Source organism: Eptesicus fuscus, chromosome 23, assembly GCF_027574615.1.
Source record: "Eptesicus fuscus isolate TK198812 chromosome 23, DD_ASM_mEF_20220401, whole genome shotgun sequence".
NCBI classification, from domain to species: Eukaryota; Metazoa; Chordata; class Mammalia; order Chiroptera; family Vespertilionidae; genus Eptesicus; species Eptesicus fuscus.
Window position 1 is genome coordinate 22,389,132 of NC_072495.1, and position 17,897 is coordinate 22,407,028.

General features: G+C 59.0%; 1 protein-coding gene across 2 annotated transcripts; it reads left to right on the forward strand.

Annotated features, from left to right (window-relative positions):
* Positions 1-889: 889 nt before the first annotated feature.
* CRYBB2 (crystallin beta B2) lies at positions 890-15,855 on the forward strand. 2 transcript variants are annotated; one of them, XM_008142496.3, is made up of 6 exons: positions 7,449-7,473; positions 7,742-7,821; positions 10,022-10,140; positions 12,100-12,232; positions 13,808-13,950; positions 15,687-15,855. In XM_008142496.3, exons 2-6 carry the CDS (start codon positions 7,768-7,770, stop codon positions 15,853-15,855), a joined length of 618 nt encoding a protein of 205 aa, XP_008140718.1. In that variant the 5' UTR covers positions 7,449-7,473; positions 7,742-7,767. The 2 variants fall into 2 exon arrangements, with proteins under 2 accessions (XP_054568743.1, XP_008140718.1); XM_054712768.1 differs by lacking the exons at positions 7,449-7,473; positions 7,742-7,821 and adding an exon at positions 890-964.
* Positions 15,856-17,897: the final 2,042 nt, after the last annotated feature.

Here is a 17,897-nt window from a genome sequence, read left to right on the forward strand (position 1 = left end):
GGGTGTGGGGTGTCGGTATGGGTGCCTGTGGAGCACTGTGGATATCTGAGATGGGCATATGTATGCATGCATGTGCGTGTGTGTGTGTGTGTGTACCCTTTGCATGTGCATGCATGTGCCTGTGCTGATAAACCAGAGAACAGTCCCATGTGTCTGTGTGTGTCTGACAATCAGGAGCACCTCCCATGTGACTACTGCCGGGCCTGTGCTGCGTCATCCCCGTAGGGATGAAGGGAAGCTGTCCATGTCTGTTTCTTTAAGAGGCTGGTATACAGCAGGTGCTCCATCAGTGTGTATGGAATGAATAACCCAATGAATGGAAACTGGGCTGGAGCAGGTGTCCGAGGACCTGCTCCTCTGGATGTCTGCTAGTATATGTCTGTCTGTCTGTCCATCTCTCATCAGTCTCTGGTCTCCTGTTCATCTGGTCACCCAGCACAGGGCCAGGCACTGAGCGGTGCTCATGGAATCTGGGGAATAGAGTAAGGGGTGAGCTAGAGGCTGCAGCCTGGCGTGTGGAGGTGGGAGCGATCCCTGCAGAGACCCCTGCAGCCTGCCCTCGACCAGGCCTGGAGGTGGTGTCTGCACAGAGCCCCGAGAGCCCCGTTTGGGGGGAGCAGTTGAGTATGGGTGAAGGGCATGGGCTTCCCAGCCTCAGGGAAGTGGCCTCACCTCCCTGGGTCTTGGGGTTCCCCTCTGCAAAATGGAGCTCCTGATCCCACTGACCCATGGGAGGCCCATGGGAGGTGCTCAGTGGATGTTTGTTGAATGAAAGTCTGGATGTAGGTGTGAGTAATGGCCACGCCGCCAGCAGCAACGTCCTGTAGCTCATCGTCGAATGGACCTGGTGACCACTTCCTTTGGTTGAAGCAGAGGAGTTCCTGCGGAGATGGCTGAGCAGCACGGGACACCGGAGCAGGCTGCCGCCGGCAGGAGCCACGGAGGCCTTGGGGGCAGCTACAAGGTACTGGGCCAGGAGGGGACCTGGGGGCTCTAGGCCAGGGCTGCTTTTGGGCCTCAGGGTGTACCAGCCTGCCGGGCCCTGGGCCGGATCCACGCACGGTGACACCGGGCTGGCCTTGCCCTGCAGACCATCAGGCCCCTCCTCGGGGGAGTGCGGTGGTATCCACTGACCTCTAAGGCCTTGGCGAGTCCCAGAGGAAGCTGCCCAGCGGGAAGGTGGGTGCCACGGCTGGGCCTCCCTGCCTCCTTTTGCATCTGCGGGCCTTGCCCTGTCCACACCAGTGCACGGGAGCAAAGAGCTGGCTGACTTAACAAACTCAGTGCCTCCACTTTATTTGCTGTGCAGCCCGAGACAAGTGACTTACCCTTTCTGAGCCTTCTATAAAAAGGCCAGCCTAGCCGGTTTGACTCAGTGGATAGAGCGTCGGCCTGCAGATGAAGGATCCCAGGTTCGATTCCGGTCAAGGGCACCCAGTGCCCCGGTTGTGGGCTCAACCCCCAGTAGGAGGCGTGCAGAAAGCAGCCAATCAGTGATTCTCATCTTGGATGTTTCTATCTCTCTCCCTCTCTCTTCCTCTCTGAAATCAATAAAATGTATATATATAAAGGCCAGAGCAGGGCCTCCTACAGACACAGTGTGTGCTTCCAGGGAGGGAGGGAGGGGCAACACCTTCCTTTGCCTCTGCAGGCCCTTCCTCTCTGGGCCTGGGGCAGGCGAAGGTCAATCCAGAGGTTGCAAACTGGTGGTTCCTCTGTCCTGCTCAGGCTTTTAAAAATGGGGATATTTCACATGAAGGAAAATATAGATTTTTGGCCTCGATTGAAAAGTTTAGAACAGGGTCCACATTCCCTCCTGGCTGTAAGCAGCTTCCTTTCCCTACAGTCTTCCCTCGGGGGCCTGACTGGCTCCTGCTAGAGTGGCAACCCCGGTTTCACTGAAGTTCCTGGAGGCGGTCCCCTCCTTGGCCACCAGGGGGCAGTGCAAGCCCGCAGCGGTGCCGGCTCCCGGCTGGTAGCAGGAGGAGCTGTTGGAGCTGATGGCTGTACCTCCCTCCATTGCCCTAGGAAGGACCACGCAGCGTAGGGGCTGGGACTGGGAGCCCCACCCGGATGTGCCGCTCAGGATGCTGCCCCTTCCAGGTGACCGTGTACGAAATGGAGAACTTGCAGGGCAAAAGCATCCAGGACCAGAAGTGGCACAAGCGGGGCTGCTTCCTCAGCGGCTGGGGGCGCCCAGCCCAGCGCCCCGGCCCGCGCTGGGGGCGGCAGGGGCAAGAAGACTGGGCTTCCGGGCCTGCCTGTCCCCCCTTCCCGAACCTGCCAATAAAGCCTGGGCGGGTCCCACCTGCCGTGCTCCTCTGCAGTCACCTCCTGCGTGGCCAGGCCGGGGCGAGCCTGGGAGGGGCGGGCTGACGGAGCTTGAGGGTTTGAGACCCCCAAGGGAGGGCTGGGGGCTGTGCTCGGACCCTGGGCCCGAGTCCTTCGAGCAGACGTGTGTCTGTCTGCCTGTCCGTGTCTCCACCTGTCTGGCAGCCCATCCATCCATCCATCCATCCATCCATCCATCCATCCAATCCTTCCTTCCATCTTTTTACATTTTCTTCTTCTCATTGATTCATTCATCCTTCCTTCCACCTCTCCATGTTTCTATCCATCCTTCCACACATTCTTCCATTGATCCATCCATCCTCTCCTCCCTTTCATTCTTCCATTCTTTCACCCGTTAATTCATCCATCCATCCACCCATCCATCCATTTTTCCTTCCTTCCTTCCTCCCTCCCTCCCTTCCTTCCTTCCACCCATCGATCCTCCCATCCATCTGTCCATCATTTCCCCCCTCTCTGTCCATCTCTGTTTTCATTAATTTATCCGTAAATGCCAGGCCCTATTCAAGGCCTGAACACCAAGTCCGCCCCTCACACAGCTCCCCTTCCGTGGGAGAGACGGAAGTTGAACACGTAGATTGTCCACGTGATGTTGGGGGTGGCAAGTGCAAGGACAAGGATGTGGGTACGAGGATGGAGGGCGAGGGGGGCGCTGCTCTGAGGAGGTGACTTTGGAGGGAAGACCTGAATGAGCCGGGAGGACATTCAGGCGGAGGAGTGACAGGTGAAGACCCGGGGCAGGAGCGCGTCTGATGGGGACACAGGAGGCCGTGTCTGGAATGAGTCAGTGCTGGGATGGGGAGGAAGTCCGAGAGGGAGGGGCAGAGCGCGGAGGGCCCGCAGGCTCTGGGACACTCGGACTCTCTGAGGAAGGGGGAGCCGGGGAGAGTTTGAGTGACAGGAGGCACCGTCTGCCTCAGGGTTTAGCAGAGTGGCTCTGGCTGTGGCACAGGGCGGAGACCTTGGGACCCGGGGACTCGGGAGGCTCCTGCGGATCTGAGTGAGCCACGGTGGTCACCTCCCGGCGTCTCTTCCACGCATCAGGCACTCTGTCCCCTGGCCACAGCCTTCTGCAGCCCTGGCCGGGGGACTAAGTCCCGGGCCCACGTCCCACCACCAATCGTCACTGCTCATCGGGCCCAAGGGGCCGCTGTGGGCAGCGCCGCTGGCGTAAGTGCAAGTCTCCTCCGGGAAGAGGAGGGAGTCTCCTGTCTGACAGTCAGGTGACAGCTGGCTTCAGGGGACCCGGTGCCCCCCACCCCCACATTCCCAGGAGCCAGTCCTGCCTCCCTCCCCTGGCTGTGCTCACCCGCCATGCCCAGAGCCTCCGCTGCCCCTGCGGCCTGCCCTCGCCCTGCAGCTGGTGCGTGGGGGCCGGGGGGGTCTCAGGACGGGGTTGAAAAGAATACAACGATCTTCAGTGACCTCAACCTGCATATATTTTTTAAAAATATGCATAGTCAGTGTGTTCCTATATGCATAACCCATGGGCAGAGACAATAGGATGAGGAGGCCTAGGGTGGGGGATGGGGACGGGCTAGAAGGGGTCAATGGGAGAAAAAGGGGGACATATGTAACACTTGCAACAATAAAGATTTTTTTAAAATATGCAAAGTCAAGAAATCGCCTTGAATTATTTTTACTGTGGTGTGGAGGGGAGAGCTGGCAGGGGGGGACCCCATGTGGATGGCAGCCATCCCCGCCCCTCAGCCCTTGGTCCTGCCAGGACCACCCCTCCTCCCCCTCAGAGAGAGGCCTGTTCATGGCTGTGTGGAGCAGCCACTCCCGTGACCCGATGATGAGCGACCAGTGGACACAAGGGAATGAGGCTCTGTGGCCCGGCTCGGGGAACCCGAGAGCAGGGCCCGGGCTGAGCAGGGCTCCTGGAGACAGGGCTGGAGCCCGGGGACCCCGGGGAGCTGGGTGGCAGGCCCGCGGGCGTTCTAGGTGTTGCAGCTGGCGAGCCTCAGCGGATGCATCCCCCTCCTGGTTCCTTTGGGGGCTTCCTCCTACTTCCTGCTACCGGCTGCCCCCCCCCCCCCCCCGCCAGCCTTACCCTGGACGTCTTATCTCCCCTGGATGCCCATGGATCCTGTAGGCGCTTCCCCATGTCCCTTACACCTGACAGCGTTGGTGTGTGAGGGCCACTTCCAGCTGCCAACATCTGCATGCCTTCATTCCGGGGGGCGGCTGCCGTTCCGGGGAGTTAATACCTACTAGGAGCAGCGGTCATCAGGTGACTATAAGGATCGGTGTGTAAACACCCCAGCTCCCTCCCCTCGGGTGGGGACTTTCCCAGGCCTCTGGCCCCATCCCGGAAAATCCTGGCGCCCACGTCGATGTTGTGTTTGCAGCACCAGTAAGTCCTGCCCCACTGAGTCCACAGCTGACACGCAGTAGGTGCTCAGGATGTGGAAATGAGAGAATGAATGAATGAATGAATGAGTGCAGAGAATGCCCAGGTTTCCGACAGCCTCTGGCCTCACACCTTGGAGTGGGGGCATGAAGAAGGAATAGACTAAAAGGCTTTGAAAAGATTGCAGTCCGTGTAGATGCAACAATAATAAAGGAAGAGGTACAGTCACGGACTGCTCTATAAGGGTTAGAAACTCCACTGAGGGCTGCTCACGATGGGCCATTTTACAAAGGGTGTAATTACAAATGCTACAATGTTGGAATTCTTACAAGTTTGGAAGAGAAGGAAACTTCAATTCGCAAGTGAGAAAGTAGATGTAAGAGGAGAGAAGCAGGGCAGGGTGAAGGCTCTGGAGTCTTAAGAACCCTGAGTTCTGAGTTCAAATCCTGTCTCTTCCACTTTTTTGCTGTGTGACCTTGGACAGGTTAACCTCTCTAAGCGTCAGCTTCTCACCTGTATTAGGAGATACGTCTCCTTCAAAGATGGCTGCGAGAATGGAGTTTAATGAGCCAGCAGGTAGAGGGTCCTTCAGTGAGCTTCGTAGGGGCTCAGTCCACAAAGCCCAACTCTGCTCCTCGCTGACTGTGCAACCTTGGGCAAGTTGCTTGATCTCTCTGAGCCTCAACTTCCTCCCCTCTAAAGCGGGATGATTGATAACTGCAACACTTCCCTCTCGGATTTGTTGGGAGGATTGGAAGAGCTAGTACAGAGAGCGCCCGTCCCGTGATAAGATCTCTTACTAACCTACATGTTAGCAATTCTTACTTATCGAGACACAGCCAGGTCTTGAATCCATCTATGTACTCAGCAAGTCTGATCTAACATTTGTTTTGGGTTGAACTGTGTCCCCAAAAGGGTATGTTGACGCCCTAAGCCCCAATACTCGGAACGTGACCTTATTTGGACACAGGGTGTTGACAGAGGCAACGGAGTCAGAGGCAGGGCCCTCGGGTGGGCCTGGATCCAGGGGGACAGGCGTCCCTATAAAACGGGAAGTCTGGACAGAGCGGCAGACACGCACAGAGGAAAGACCACGGAAGACACAGGGAGAAGACGTGACAGCGGTGCCTCCACCCACCGAGGATGGCAGGAAAATTCCAGCTCCCAGCCCCCAGGACAGTGAGAAGTGCATGTCAGGGGGTGGGAGTTGACTTGACCTTCACTGCGGTAAAATACAACATACACTCGACCGTTTCAATGGCTGTACGTGCACAGTTGGGTGGCGTTCAGCACATTCACGTGGTTGTACCATCATGACCCTCCGTCTCCAGAGTTCATTCATTTTGCAAAACTGAAACTCGGCACCCGATGAACACCTGCTCCCACCCCTCCCTCCTTCAGCCCCTGGCGCCCACCGTTCCACTTCCTGCCTCTCTGACTTGAACTGCCCGAGGACCCCCGCGTGAGTGCGATGACAGGGCACTTGTCCTCGTATCTGGCTCATCACCCTCCGCCTAACGTGTGCCAGGCTCACGCATGTTGCCGCTGGGCCCGAATTGCCTTCCGTGCCACGGCTGAGCGGCATTCCACTGTGTGGACAGGGCACACCTTGGTCAGGCGTTTCGTCAGCGATGGACACTTGTCCTGGGAAATGCAGCAAATTGAAGGGTAACGTGATGCCAGGGGGTGGGAAGTGCTGCGGAGGAGTAACAGCTTGGCTAGTGGGCTGGGGCGTGGGTGGTGCGTGCACGTGCGTGTGTGCACGGGCGCAGGTGTGTGCGTGCACGTGTGCACGTGTGCATGCGCGTGCATGTGTGCGCGCATGTGCTGGGAGCATAAAAGATAGGGAGAGCGGTTCTCCTCACTCGAACCCCGTCTCCAAGCCCCAGTGCTGTCCCCGCTCCTGCCTGACCTTGGATCGTCAAGACACCAAGGGACAGAGGGGCTGCAAGGAAGGAAGGCGTGAAGGCCGTGGAGAGGCCGTGGGGGGGCGGGCAGCAGGGATCCCCAGAGGTTTCTCCGAAGCTCAAAGGCCTGGGGTCCTGGGAGCACCTCCCCTTAGAACAGCAGGTGCTGGGACAGCCGGGGGCCGTCAGCGTGAAGTTCGCTCTCCTCGCCCTGAGCCATCAGGCCCCGCCCCCTCGGCCATCGAGCCCCGGCCCTGCCCCTGCTGGACCTGTCTTCCCCACCTGGCTCCCAGGCTAATTCCTCCGGATCCCGGAGGACTGCCTCTCTTCCCGTGAGCTTTCCAGGGTGGTCCAGGCTGACACCGCCTCCTAGAACAGGGCATGGCACCACGCAGATGTCTGGTGAGTAGGTGATGGATGGATGGATGGATGGATGTGGATGGATGGATGGATGGATGATGCCGGATTCTGCCAAACCACCCTCTTGTACTTGAGTTTCTATCCAGGGCCACTGAGTTTTGCCTCTGGCTGCCTTCTCCCAGGGCTCCCCTGACCTCACCGGTGAACCCAGCATGCCCCGGCCCGGGCAGCCAGAGTGCTGATGCATGCAAAGCGGGCATCTCCTTGCCCGGCCGCCTGACCACCCTGGCGTGGCCAAATCTGAAAGCTAATGACATTGTTGTGCGGAGACACAATGTCTGGGGGCATTTGCTGACCTGGCCTTTGGCGCGGGCTTAATCCCCCATTCTCGCCCCGCTTTCCCCAGGGACGCGGCCTTGGCACGGGCTCTCCGGGGGGAGGTATAAAGGCCACCTCCCGCCGGCCGGGCCTCGCAGACACTCTCGGGGGCCCGTGTCGCTGGTAAGAATGCCTCTCTCGCTTGCCTTGCCTTTCCCTCTCAGGCTCCTCCCTGATGGAAACTGGGAGACCCGGGTTCGAACCCGGATGCCACTACTTCCTGCCACGGTGACCTGGGCGAAGACTGCAGTGCTCTAAGCCTCGGCGCTAGGGCAGCCTGCGGCCAGGCAGTTCAAAGGCAAGGCCTGCAGCGCCGGGGCCCGAGTCCCCCCGGCGAGAAAGCCGAGGGCCCAGCAGGGTCCTCACTGCCATTTCTCCCCGTGTCCTCCAGGTCATTCTTGCACAGGACAGCCCACCATGGCCTCGGACCACCAGACCCAAGCGGGCAAGCCACAGCCCCTCCACCCCAAGGTAGGTGCCACGTGGGAGGGGTGCAGGGGGCCTGGCAGAGCGCCTCTACCAGACTCAGTGTCCCTTCTGCAGAGTGGGGTCGGCATCTGCCTCCCGGGCCTCCCTCTCTCTGCCTCTGCCCCTCGCTGTGCCTCAGTGTCCCCACTTGCATGGGGGGAGGGGGCGGGCGGCGCTGATGCTGAAGGTTCCTCCCTGGCCCACAACGGGCAGGTCAGAATCCCAGCACCAGCTTCCGGCTTTGCAGACTTAAGTTTCTTTGCCTTACTACCCCCAACCCCCACACTATTGTCCATGGGGCCCCCCAAGGGCCAGGGTGGACCCTCGTCCCAGCTAAGAAAGGCCTTGTGAAGGGGAGATGGGGGTTTGAGTCCTGGCTCCGCACTGCTGTGTGACCCTGGCCAGCCTCTTGGCCTCTCTGAGCCTCGGTTCCCCCATTCGCAGCATAAAGAGAATCGAGTTCACGGTGTAGGGTGATTGTGAAGAGGCAAAGCGCAGACCCCGCCTCATGCCTGGCTGTGGGGCCCTCCAAGGCCAGCTGCTAATAGTGTCTTCTCTGCTTTCTCCCCCTCCACGTCCTTATCCCAATGGGAGCTCGTCACGCCCAACCGGCCCCAAACCTCTACCAGGCTGCCTCTGTTTCCCCCTGCACTGGGGCCTGGGCGGGGCGTCCACCCCGGAACTGCCCTCTGTCACCCCATTCTGTCCCCTGAGGGGCTCACTTTCTAGAGGAAAGACAGTCCATAAGCAATCCAGTAAATATATGACTTCGGGGAGTGAGAAGTGTTGCAAAGAAACACAGAGCGAGGGTTCCTGAGAGTTGGGGTGCACGAGGCCTGGTGTGCTAGCTGAGGTGCTCGGAGAGGGCTTCTCGGAGGAGGTGGCATTCGAACGAAGACCCAGGCCACGTCAGGGAGCAGCCACGTGAGCATCGGGGAGCGGGGCGGGGGAGAGCATTCCAGGCAGAGGGCACCGCAGGTGCAGAGGCCCGGGGGTCGGGACGAGCTGGGTGGCTTTGAGGAACAGCAGAGAGGCTGGTGCCACGTGACTGAGAGCAGCGCTGTCCAACCGACGTAAAACCGGAGCCCCATGGGCCTCCTCGCAGCCACGTTCAGAACGTGCAAAGAAACAGAGGAGACGGATCTGCCTGCCGCATTTTATGAAACCCAGTCGAGTCTAATGTGAAATCAACAGGCCCATGATGAGGGAGCTGCATGACATGATTTTCCTCCTACTAAACCTCACACACCTGATGTGTGTTTTATACCGATAACACGTCTTCATTCGGGCCCGTTGCCCCTGCTCAATAGGTCTACGTCGCTAATGGACAGCGCAGGTTTAAAGGGCCAGAGACGTGTAAAATGCTAGCATCCGTTTGTGGATGAATAACCACCACACGAATAGCTCCTGGGCTCTCGGAGGCCTTTCAAATGAACAGAAAGGCTGACGTCCCTCGCTCTCTCCACGCCTGCACGCCCTCGTCTCCCAGGCCAGGGCAATCACACACCAGCCCCTCACTTCCCTGTTCTGGACTCTTCTTGGTGACCCTGCAGAATAGGTGCGAGCCCCCATTTCACAGATGGGAACGCCGAGGCTCGGAGCCGTCAGGCCGCTTCCTAGGGTTGCACGGCTGGATGCAGGAGAGGTAACACGGATGCCCGCGCCTCCTGACCATCCGTGGTGGCGTCAGTGACCCTAAAGGCGGCACGGAGCCCTGGAAGGTGTCTCGGAGCCCTGGCCGGCGTTACGTGGCTAATCCCCGGCCTGGGAGAGAGGGGCACGGTCACCCGGCCTCTGCGGACCCGGCGGTTTGCACGGCTGCCCTCCTGGGAGGCCGCTGCCCTGAGCCCCCTTCTTCATCCAGAGGCAGCCCCTGGGGAAGTGGCTGGGAAACCCCTGCCCCCCGCCCTCCCCCGCTTTCCCCGTGCCCCAGATGCTCTTTGGAATCATAAAAGGTGGCAGCTGGCCTCCCCTTAGCACTTGGCTCTGAGGCCTTGGGCTGGTGAGAGGCCCGGTGAGTCCTGGGGGAGGCCCGCGTCCTGTGGTACCAGCCCCGCCTGGGAGCTCCCTGGATGCAGACCTGCTGGCTGGGACCCCGGGGAGGAACCCTGCAGCCTCCTCCGAGGCTCCCTGAGTCCCCTCCCCACCCACCGCCCTGCTGCCCGAGGCGATGGCGGGGACTGACCTTCTCCTGCTGTCACAGATCGTCATCTTCGAGCAGGAGAATTTCCAGGGCCAGTCCCACGAGCTGAGCGGGCCCTGCCCCAACCTGAAGGAGACGGGCGTGGACAAGGCCGGCTCCGTGCTGGTGCAGGCTGGACCGTAGGTACCGGGGCGGCCGCCCCTGCGCGGGGTGCCAGGCTGGGACGATCGGGGGGACCAGGATCTGGGGCCCGGCAGCCTCGCGGGAGGACGTGCGCTTCGGAGTCAGAGAGAGCTGGGTTCAGATCCTGCCTCCACCACTTCCGGGCTGGGTGGCTTCCCTCTCGGAGCCTCAGTTTCCCCCTCTGTAGGATGAGGACGAAGGGGCAGGGCTCATGGGAAAAGTCTGACTCCTCGAGGCAGGCAGTCGGTCACGGTCACGGTCGTGGGCCTTTTGAGAACGGCCCGTCTCTGGCTCCGGGAATGTCCTCTCTCCCTGGAGGCTTAGGGCTGGCTGTTCCAGCTCTGTATCCACCCTCCCTTCCCCAATTTTTTTAAAAAATATGTTTTTATTGACTTTTAGAGAGAGAGAAAGGGAGAGGGAGAGATAGAAACATCATCCATTGGCTGCCTCCTGCACACCCTTCCTGAGGATCGAGCCGGAAACCCAGGCATGTGCCTGGATCGGAATCGAACCTGTGACCTTTTGGTGCATGGGATGATGGATGCTCAGCTGACTGAGCCACACCAGCCAGGGCTATCAGCCGTGAGCTCTTGAACAAACAAAAAAAAATCTTTATTGTTGAAAGTATTACCGATGGCCCCTTCTTTCTCCCCGCATTGCCCCTCTCCACCCGGACCCCACCCGCCCTAGGCCTTCCCCGCCCTATTGTCCGTGTCCATGGGTCATGCATGTAAATTCTGCAGTTAATCTCTCCCACCCTCCGCCCCTCCTCCGTCTAAGACTCGTCAGTCTGTCCCATGTTTCCAGTCCGCTGGTTCTATTTTACTCACCAGTTTATTTTGTTCATTAGATCCCTTGTTCGTTTATTTTGATTTTTAGATTCAACCACTGATGGATATGTATTCATTGCCACTTGGCTGTTCATCTTTTTTTCTTTGCGTTCTTTCTTCTTCTTAAAGAGACCCTTTACCCTTTCTTTTTAAAAAAATATATTTTATTGATTTTTTACAGAGAGGAAAGGAGAGGGATAGAGAGTTAGAAACACCGATGAGAGAGAAACATCGATCAGCTGCCTCCTGCACACCTCCCTACTGGGGATGTGCCCGCAACCAAGGTACATGCCCTTGACCGGAATCGAACCTGGGACCCTTGAGTCCACAGGCCGGCGCTCTATCCACTGAGCCAAACCGGTTAGGGCGACCCTTTACCCTTTCATGCAATATTACACAAAACCCCGTCTCTGAGATTCACAGGGACAAGAAATAGTGCCTTCAAGGGAAGGATTGCCTCCGGGGACACGTGACTAACAGAGGAGGGAGGAGAATGGGGTAAAGAAGACGCCACTTCCAAATGCCTGGCGTGTGGAGGCGGTTCGTTGCCAGGGTGCACCTGCAGCCGGTACGGTAACGGCTGCTCAGAATGGTCACCTAGTCGTTCACGGAAGCGGTGAGCGTGTTTCCTGCTGCTTTCAGCGGAGGGTATACTCCACCCCGCAATTTGGCTCTAGGCCGCGGGTCCTCAGGAAGCAGCTGTCAGAGCTCACTGACGCCCGTCGGCATGCTGGCGTGTGGAAGTGCGTGTCAGCCACGGTGGGAGCATTTACACCAGGGAAATTGGCAGATGCCTCCCTCGGAGCTTCGTGTTGTGGTTTTGGGAGCCGGCTGTTGGTCCCAGCACGCCCTGGGCCCTCGTGCATGGGCCTGGAGCTCTGTGTTTGCTGCCCGGCCGTCTGGCTTATGTCCTGCTTGGTTTCCCGATGGTTGACGTCAGCATGGCGCTGGGTGCTGGGTAGCTGAGGTGATTGTGCTCTTGGATTGGCTGTACTTGGACTTGGGTGGGGCTCCTATTCCTTGATGAGCTGAGCAGGTGTGAGCCTCTCTCTCTCTCTCCCCCCCTCTCTCTCTCTCTCTCTCTCTCTCTCTCTCTCTCTCTCTCTCTCTCTCTCCCCATTGCAGCTGGGTGGGCTACGAACAAGCCAACTGCAAGGGCGAGCAGTTTGTGTTTGAGAAGGGGGAGTACCCCCGCTGGGACTCGTGGACCAGCAGTCGGAGGACGGACTCCCTCAGCTCCCTGAGGCCCATCAAAGTGGTGAGCCCCCGCCCCTCACCCTCTTCCTCTTTATCGCCTCGGAGTGAGGGGGTCTAGGGACCAGGGAGAAGCCTTCGCCTCCAGCAGTGTGCCCTGCTGGCGGGCAGCGGACTTCCTGGCTGTGTGACCTTGCAGAAGCCCCTCCCCTCTCCCCGAGCCTCGGTTTTCTCCTCTGTAAAATGGGGATATCCGTCTACTGTCCTGAGATGCCAGCAGGCTTAGCCCGAGAGCGGCACAACCCCGCAGAGCTCCATTCACAGGACTTCAGATGGCCCAAGGGGGGCGCTGTCCGCGTTCTGTTCTGGGGGATGGGGTTTGCAGGGTGAACAGCTCTTGCCACAGAGCAGCTGCCCGGGCGGCGGCAGCCCCTGTAAGCACGAGAGGACTTGGGGTGGGTTGTGGAGCAGAGGGGCCACCTCTTATCCACAGCTCAAGCCGGGGTGGCCTGTGGCCTTTCCCCGGTCCTGATTCCTCCCGGCGTCTGAACTGGGGTGGACACAGAGCCCAGCAGGGCTCCGCCACCCGCCCCGCCTTCCCAGCCCTGCCCCGTCCCCCCAGAGCCTGACAGAAGGTCGGAGAACCTCGGACGCAGCCTTCTGCCCACCTGGGTTCCTGCGTTGCTCTGTCACTGGCCGCTGGGTGACCTTGGGCAAGTCACGTGACCTGTCTGAGCCTCAGTTTCCTCACCGGCCACATGGCACAAGCGGCTGAAGGGCTGGAAGGAGATGCCTAAGAAACACGGCGCAGGAGCAGGAGGGCGGGGAGAGAGGTGGAGATGCAGGAACGCCAGAATATGTCACCTAGAGGCACCCTGAGGCCGTGTGTGTGTGTGTGAGTGTATGTGTATGTGTGTATATGTGTGTATGTGTGTATGTGTGTGTGTGTGTGTATGTGTGTGAGTGTATGTGTGTATGTGCGTATGTGAGTGTGTATGTATGTACGTGTATGTGTATATATGTGTGTATGTGTGTCTATGTGAGTGTTGTGTGCATATGTGAGTGTGTGTGCGTGTGTGTGTGTATGTGTGTGAGTGTGTGTATGAGTGTGTATGTGTGTGTGAGTATGTGTGTGTGTGTGTGTATGTGTGTATGTGAGTGTATGTGTGTATATATGTGTGTATGTGAGTGTGTGTATATGTGTGTGTGTGTGTGTGAGTGTGTGTGTATGTGTGTGTATGTGTGTATATATGTGTGTGAGTATATGTGTGTGTGTATGTATGTATATGTGTATGTGAGTGTGTGTGTATGTGAGTGTGTGTGTGTGTTCGTGTGTGTGTGTGTGTGTAGCTCGTGGCTGTCATTCATGTTAAACGGAGCTGAGGCTGTGGGAGGGAAGAAGACATTTCAGAATCAATATTCCCCGAGTGTAGACTCGGAGGGTCCGTTTCAGGACGGCGGCCCCAGAGGGTCTCCACAAACAGCCGCTGTTCACTGGCAGTTGTCACAGCCCCTCGGGTGGGGGGCCCTGGGCAGAGGCCATGGTGTAGCTGCTGATCCCGGCTCCAGGGCGTGAGGAGGGTGGGGGGGCTCACTGCGGCCCCTCCCCGGCACTGATCCCCCCACGGCCCGTCAGCAGGACAGCCAGGAGCCCAGGATCACCCTCTACGAGAACCCCAACTTCACGGGGAAGAAGATGGAGATCGTCGACGACGACGTCCCCAGCTTCCACGCCCACGGCTACCAGGAGAAGGTGTCCTCCGTGCGGGTGCAGAGCGGCACGTGAGTACAGACCGCCCGCCCCCGGGGTCCTGGGTCCTGCCCCGCCCCGAGCGCTGGGGACCCTGCTCACTCCCACCGCGGTCTTCACAGCGGAAGCTGGGCGCGATGCCACCGGCCGCCCGTGGTGGCTCTCAGCCCTGACGTCCCACCCGGCCTGCCTTTTGGGCAGCAGCCTACCTTCGGAGGAGGGAGACCTGGGCCTTAACCTCAGCCCCAAGGTCCCTGTTGGTGGGGAGTCCGGGGGCGGGAGACAGGGTGGTAGCAGGAGCCTGGGAATGAGCTGAGTGGCCCTACAAAGCTGTGAGGCAGGGAGCCTATCGCACGCTGGCCTTTCCCCCAACCCCCTGCCCCATTTGATTTTGGAGAAAGAGAGAGGAAGGAGGAGGGAGGGGGAGAGAGAAACGCCGATGTGTGGTTGCACTGATGGATGCATGCATCGGTTGATTCTCGTATGTGCCCTCACCGGGAGCCAACCCGCACCTTGGCGTATGGGGACAACACTCTAACCACTGAGCGGCCCGGCCAGGGCAGACCGTGCTGGCCTGGTCACGCGTGAACTCCTGAGTTGGGGAGAAGGAGTTGGCATTTCCCACCACGCGAACCTGCTTTGGCACATGAAGCTTGGTCACCAGCACGGGGGGTGTCTCACTGGGGGACATTTCGGTGTCAGAGGGCCCCACGGGTGGGCGTGGGCGGCGGCGTGCTGCGGCCGGCTGGTACCAGCTTGCAAGAGCCGACTGTTAATTCTTCAGAATGTGGATAAGCTGGTGGTTGAATCGTGGGCAGCTTGTAATCAGCCATAGTGGGAGCGTTGTCACCACGGGAATCGGGAACATCCCTCAAACCAAGACTTTGCTCCCCCAAGGGGGGTAGTTTGCCATCACGACTGGCCTTCTGGGGTCTGTCAGACTCCCCAGAGCGCCCTTCACTCCCTGCCGATTCGCCCACTGGTTCCACCCGCCGAGTGCCGCCACGGGCCGGGCCCCGTGCGAGCGGCCTGGCTTCTCCTCGCGTGGCTCACAGTCTAGACGGGGATCCGAATCACACACATCTGGGCTCCTTCCCTGGGGAAGGGACTCGTGAGCTGAGATCTCAGAAAAGAGCAGGAATTGCAGGGTCCAGAGGGACCCCTGGTGAGCGGGAGGGACTCTGCAGAGGCCAGAGCGGCAGGGGTGCCGGCGCGTGGGGACCCGGGACTGAGGAGCAGAGCGAGGCGTCCCCGGGGCGGGGCCAGGCGGGAGTCTGTGGGCCAGGCTGTGTGACGTTTTCTGGGGAGAAGACACTCTATCGGGTACTGGACAGAGCGAGGGACCCCCTCGACGGGGCCGGCGTCCGATGGGCCCCCTCCAGCCCTGCCTGGTTCCTCTTGCGGCCTTGCCGCTGGGCTTGGGCTTGGGCTTGGGGTACGAGGCCTGTCTTATTCTAAACGCTAAGTGAACTCAAAATCAACTCCTCCCACGGATCCCAGTCTCAGGCCTTCAGTCAGAAGGTGCTTCGTGAGGTAGTGAGCTCCCCATCAGGAGAAGGAAGAAAGCAGATGCTAAAGGGTGAAACTGGGAGGCTCAGTCTTCAGGAGATGGAGAGATCAGCACAAGCGATCGAGTCCTCCGTTTCTATATGGACTCTCCCCCCACCCTTCTCTCTCTCTCTCTCTCTCTCTCTCTCTCTCTCTCTCTCTCTCTCTCATCTGTTTCTCCTTCTGTCTCCCATGTGCCCTCCCGCCTCTGGGCCTGCAGGTGGGTCGGCTACCAGTACCCTGGCTACCGCGGGCTGCAGTACCTGCTGGAGAAGGGAGACTACAAGGACAGCAGTGACTTTGGGGCGCCCCATCCCCAGGTGCAGTCTGTGCGCCGCATCCGTGACATGCAGTGGCACCAACGGGGCGCCTTCCACCCCTCCAACTGATGCCCCCATTTCCTCCTTCCCAGGGGCCTGGTCTGCTGCCCAGGACCCTCCCCTCTGCCCCCCCAGGCCTCTCGGCGAGTAAATAAAGTGTGACTTGCAACTGGTCCGCTGCAGTATCTTTTATGCCCAGTGAGACTAGGGTGCTGTATGTGTGTGTGCGTGTGTGTGTGTGTGTGTGTGTGTGTGAGAGAGAGAGAGAGAGAGAGAGGGAGAGAGAGAGAAGCAGAAACTGGGCAAAGGGTAGGACAACAGAGCCCTCATTAAGTCTTACGGCTCTGCAGCTACTTAGCTGTGTGACCTTGGGCACAGGGCCCAACCTCTCTGAGCCTCTGTTTCTTGCCTGACTGACAGACAACACCTTTGCCCCGAGTGGCTGGCTTGGCTGATCACCTGGGCTCCCTCTTAACGTGGCTGCCCCCAGGGGCATGTGGTGGATGCCCCTCCATAGGAATTATTTTAACCATTTTCGCTCATTCACCAGTTTTTCTTAGACAATGAGTAGGCACTTTTTATCCACCTTCCTATGGTTCGTCTCCTCATCAGATCTTCCCATGAAACCCCCGCCTTCTTTGCACATGTACTGTGATTGCTCACAATTCGTTTGCCCCTCCTTCCCTACACAACTGGACGCTTCCTGAGGGCAGGGGCGGGGTCTGCCAGTAGGCTCCCCTGCCCTGTACCCAGCGCAGGCACATGATCCCTAGCTGCACGCATGCGTGAGCCACCCTCCTCTCTCAGAGAAGCCAACCCCTTCCTCCTCCTCCTCCTCCTCCTCCTCCTCCTCCTCCTCCTCCTCCTCCTCCTCCTCCTCTTCCTCCTCCTCCTCCTCCTCCTCCTCCTTCTCCTCCTCCCCCCTCGCGTGCTCCAGGAGCCCCAGGAAGGAAACATCTGCTATGGAAACTGGGCTGGATTGCTTGTGCGGATCTCTCCATCTTCTGACAGCTCACTGCTCAGGCCCCAGCAGCGATGCTTCCTCCCCCTGGCATGGGGCACCATCCCTGGGGGGCCCCTCAAGGGCACAAACTCTTGAGCCTGTCCCAGGGCGAGATGTCCATCCTCACTCTTCCTCGCCCTGCGCCTTCACCAGCCCCGCCCACTGTTCTCCTGTGAACGGCTCCTGGGGCTCACTCAGCAGGAGCCAGCCCGGAGCCAGCCACCTGAATGCTCTGATTGTGTTTTTTTAAAAATATATATTTTAATTGATTTCAGAGAGAGGAAGAGAGGGATAAAACACATCAGTGATGAGAGAGAATCTTGGATCCGCTGCCTTCTGCACGCCCCCTGCTGGGGACACAGCGCAACTGGGCATGTGCACGGTGCCCTCCTGGTTCATGGGTCCACGCTCAACCACTGAGCCACACCAGCCGGGCTAGCTCCTCCCTTTTAAACTTCTAATGCTCCCTCCTTTCTCGGGGCCACCAGGGTGTTCCGGCCGTCTTGGTCTAGAGCACCCAGCACCCGCCTTCACTCCAGGGCAGGCTTCTTACCCTCAGCTCTCCTGGTAGGTCCTGGGGCTGCGCTGCATCGCGAGAATTTGAGCAGCATCGCAGCCTCTGTCCGCTAGGTGGCACTCTCACCCCAAGTTGTTTGCACCCGCCTTGCTCCCAAAGGCAGCCAGTCTCCCATCAGCCTGGCTGCGAACCGCTGCTCTAGGGACCGGGGATCCTCATCCTGGGGGTAAGTTCATCTCTAAAGAGGACCGTGGGCGGGCGTCACCAACCGTGGGACTGCAGGCCGGGCTGCAGAGGGGAGGAAGGAGGAAAGGGAACAAGTTGGACGAGGAGGGCCTTGGTCTCGAACCCCTCCGGGAGGCAGACTCAGATAAACTGTCAGGGCTGAAGCGGGCCCCGTCTCTCTTCTCACAAAAGGGGAAACTGAGGTCTGAGGCAAACAGTGAGATTTGGGTGCCTGAAACACGCATGCACAGATATATATATATATATATTTAATATGTACACATATCTACATATGAGACATATACTGTAGATAGCAACTTACTAACAATGGATAATGGAGTCACAAGTAGGAAAAGAATTTTAAAT

Coding starts and splice junctions, on each gene's coding strand:
- CRYBB2 (XM_054712768.1), top strand. CDS start 890: ATGGCTGAGCAGCACGGGACACCGGAGCAGGCTGCCGCCGGCAGGAGC. Junction 965..10,021: donor GCCTTGGGGGCAGCTACAAG/GTACTGGGCCAG, acceptor CTGCTGTCACAG/ATCGTCATCTTCGAGCAGGA. Junction 13,951..15,686: donor GTGCGGGTGCAGAGCGGCAC/GTGAGTACAGAC, acceptor CTGGGCCTGCAG/GTGGGTCGGCTACCAGTACC.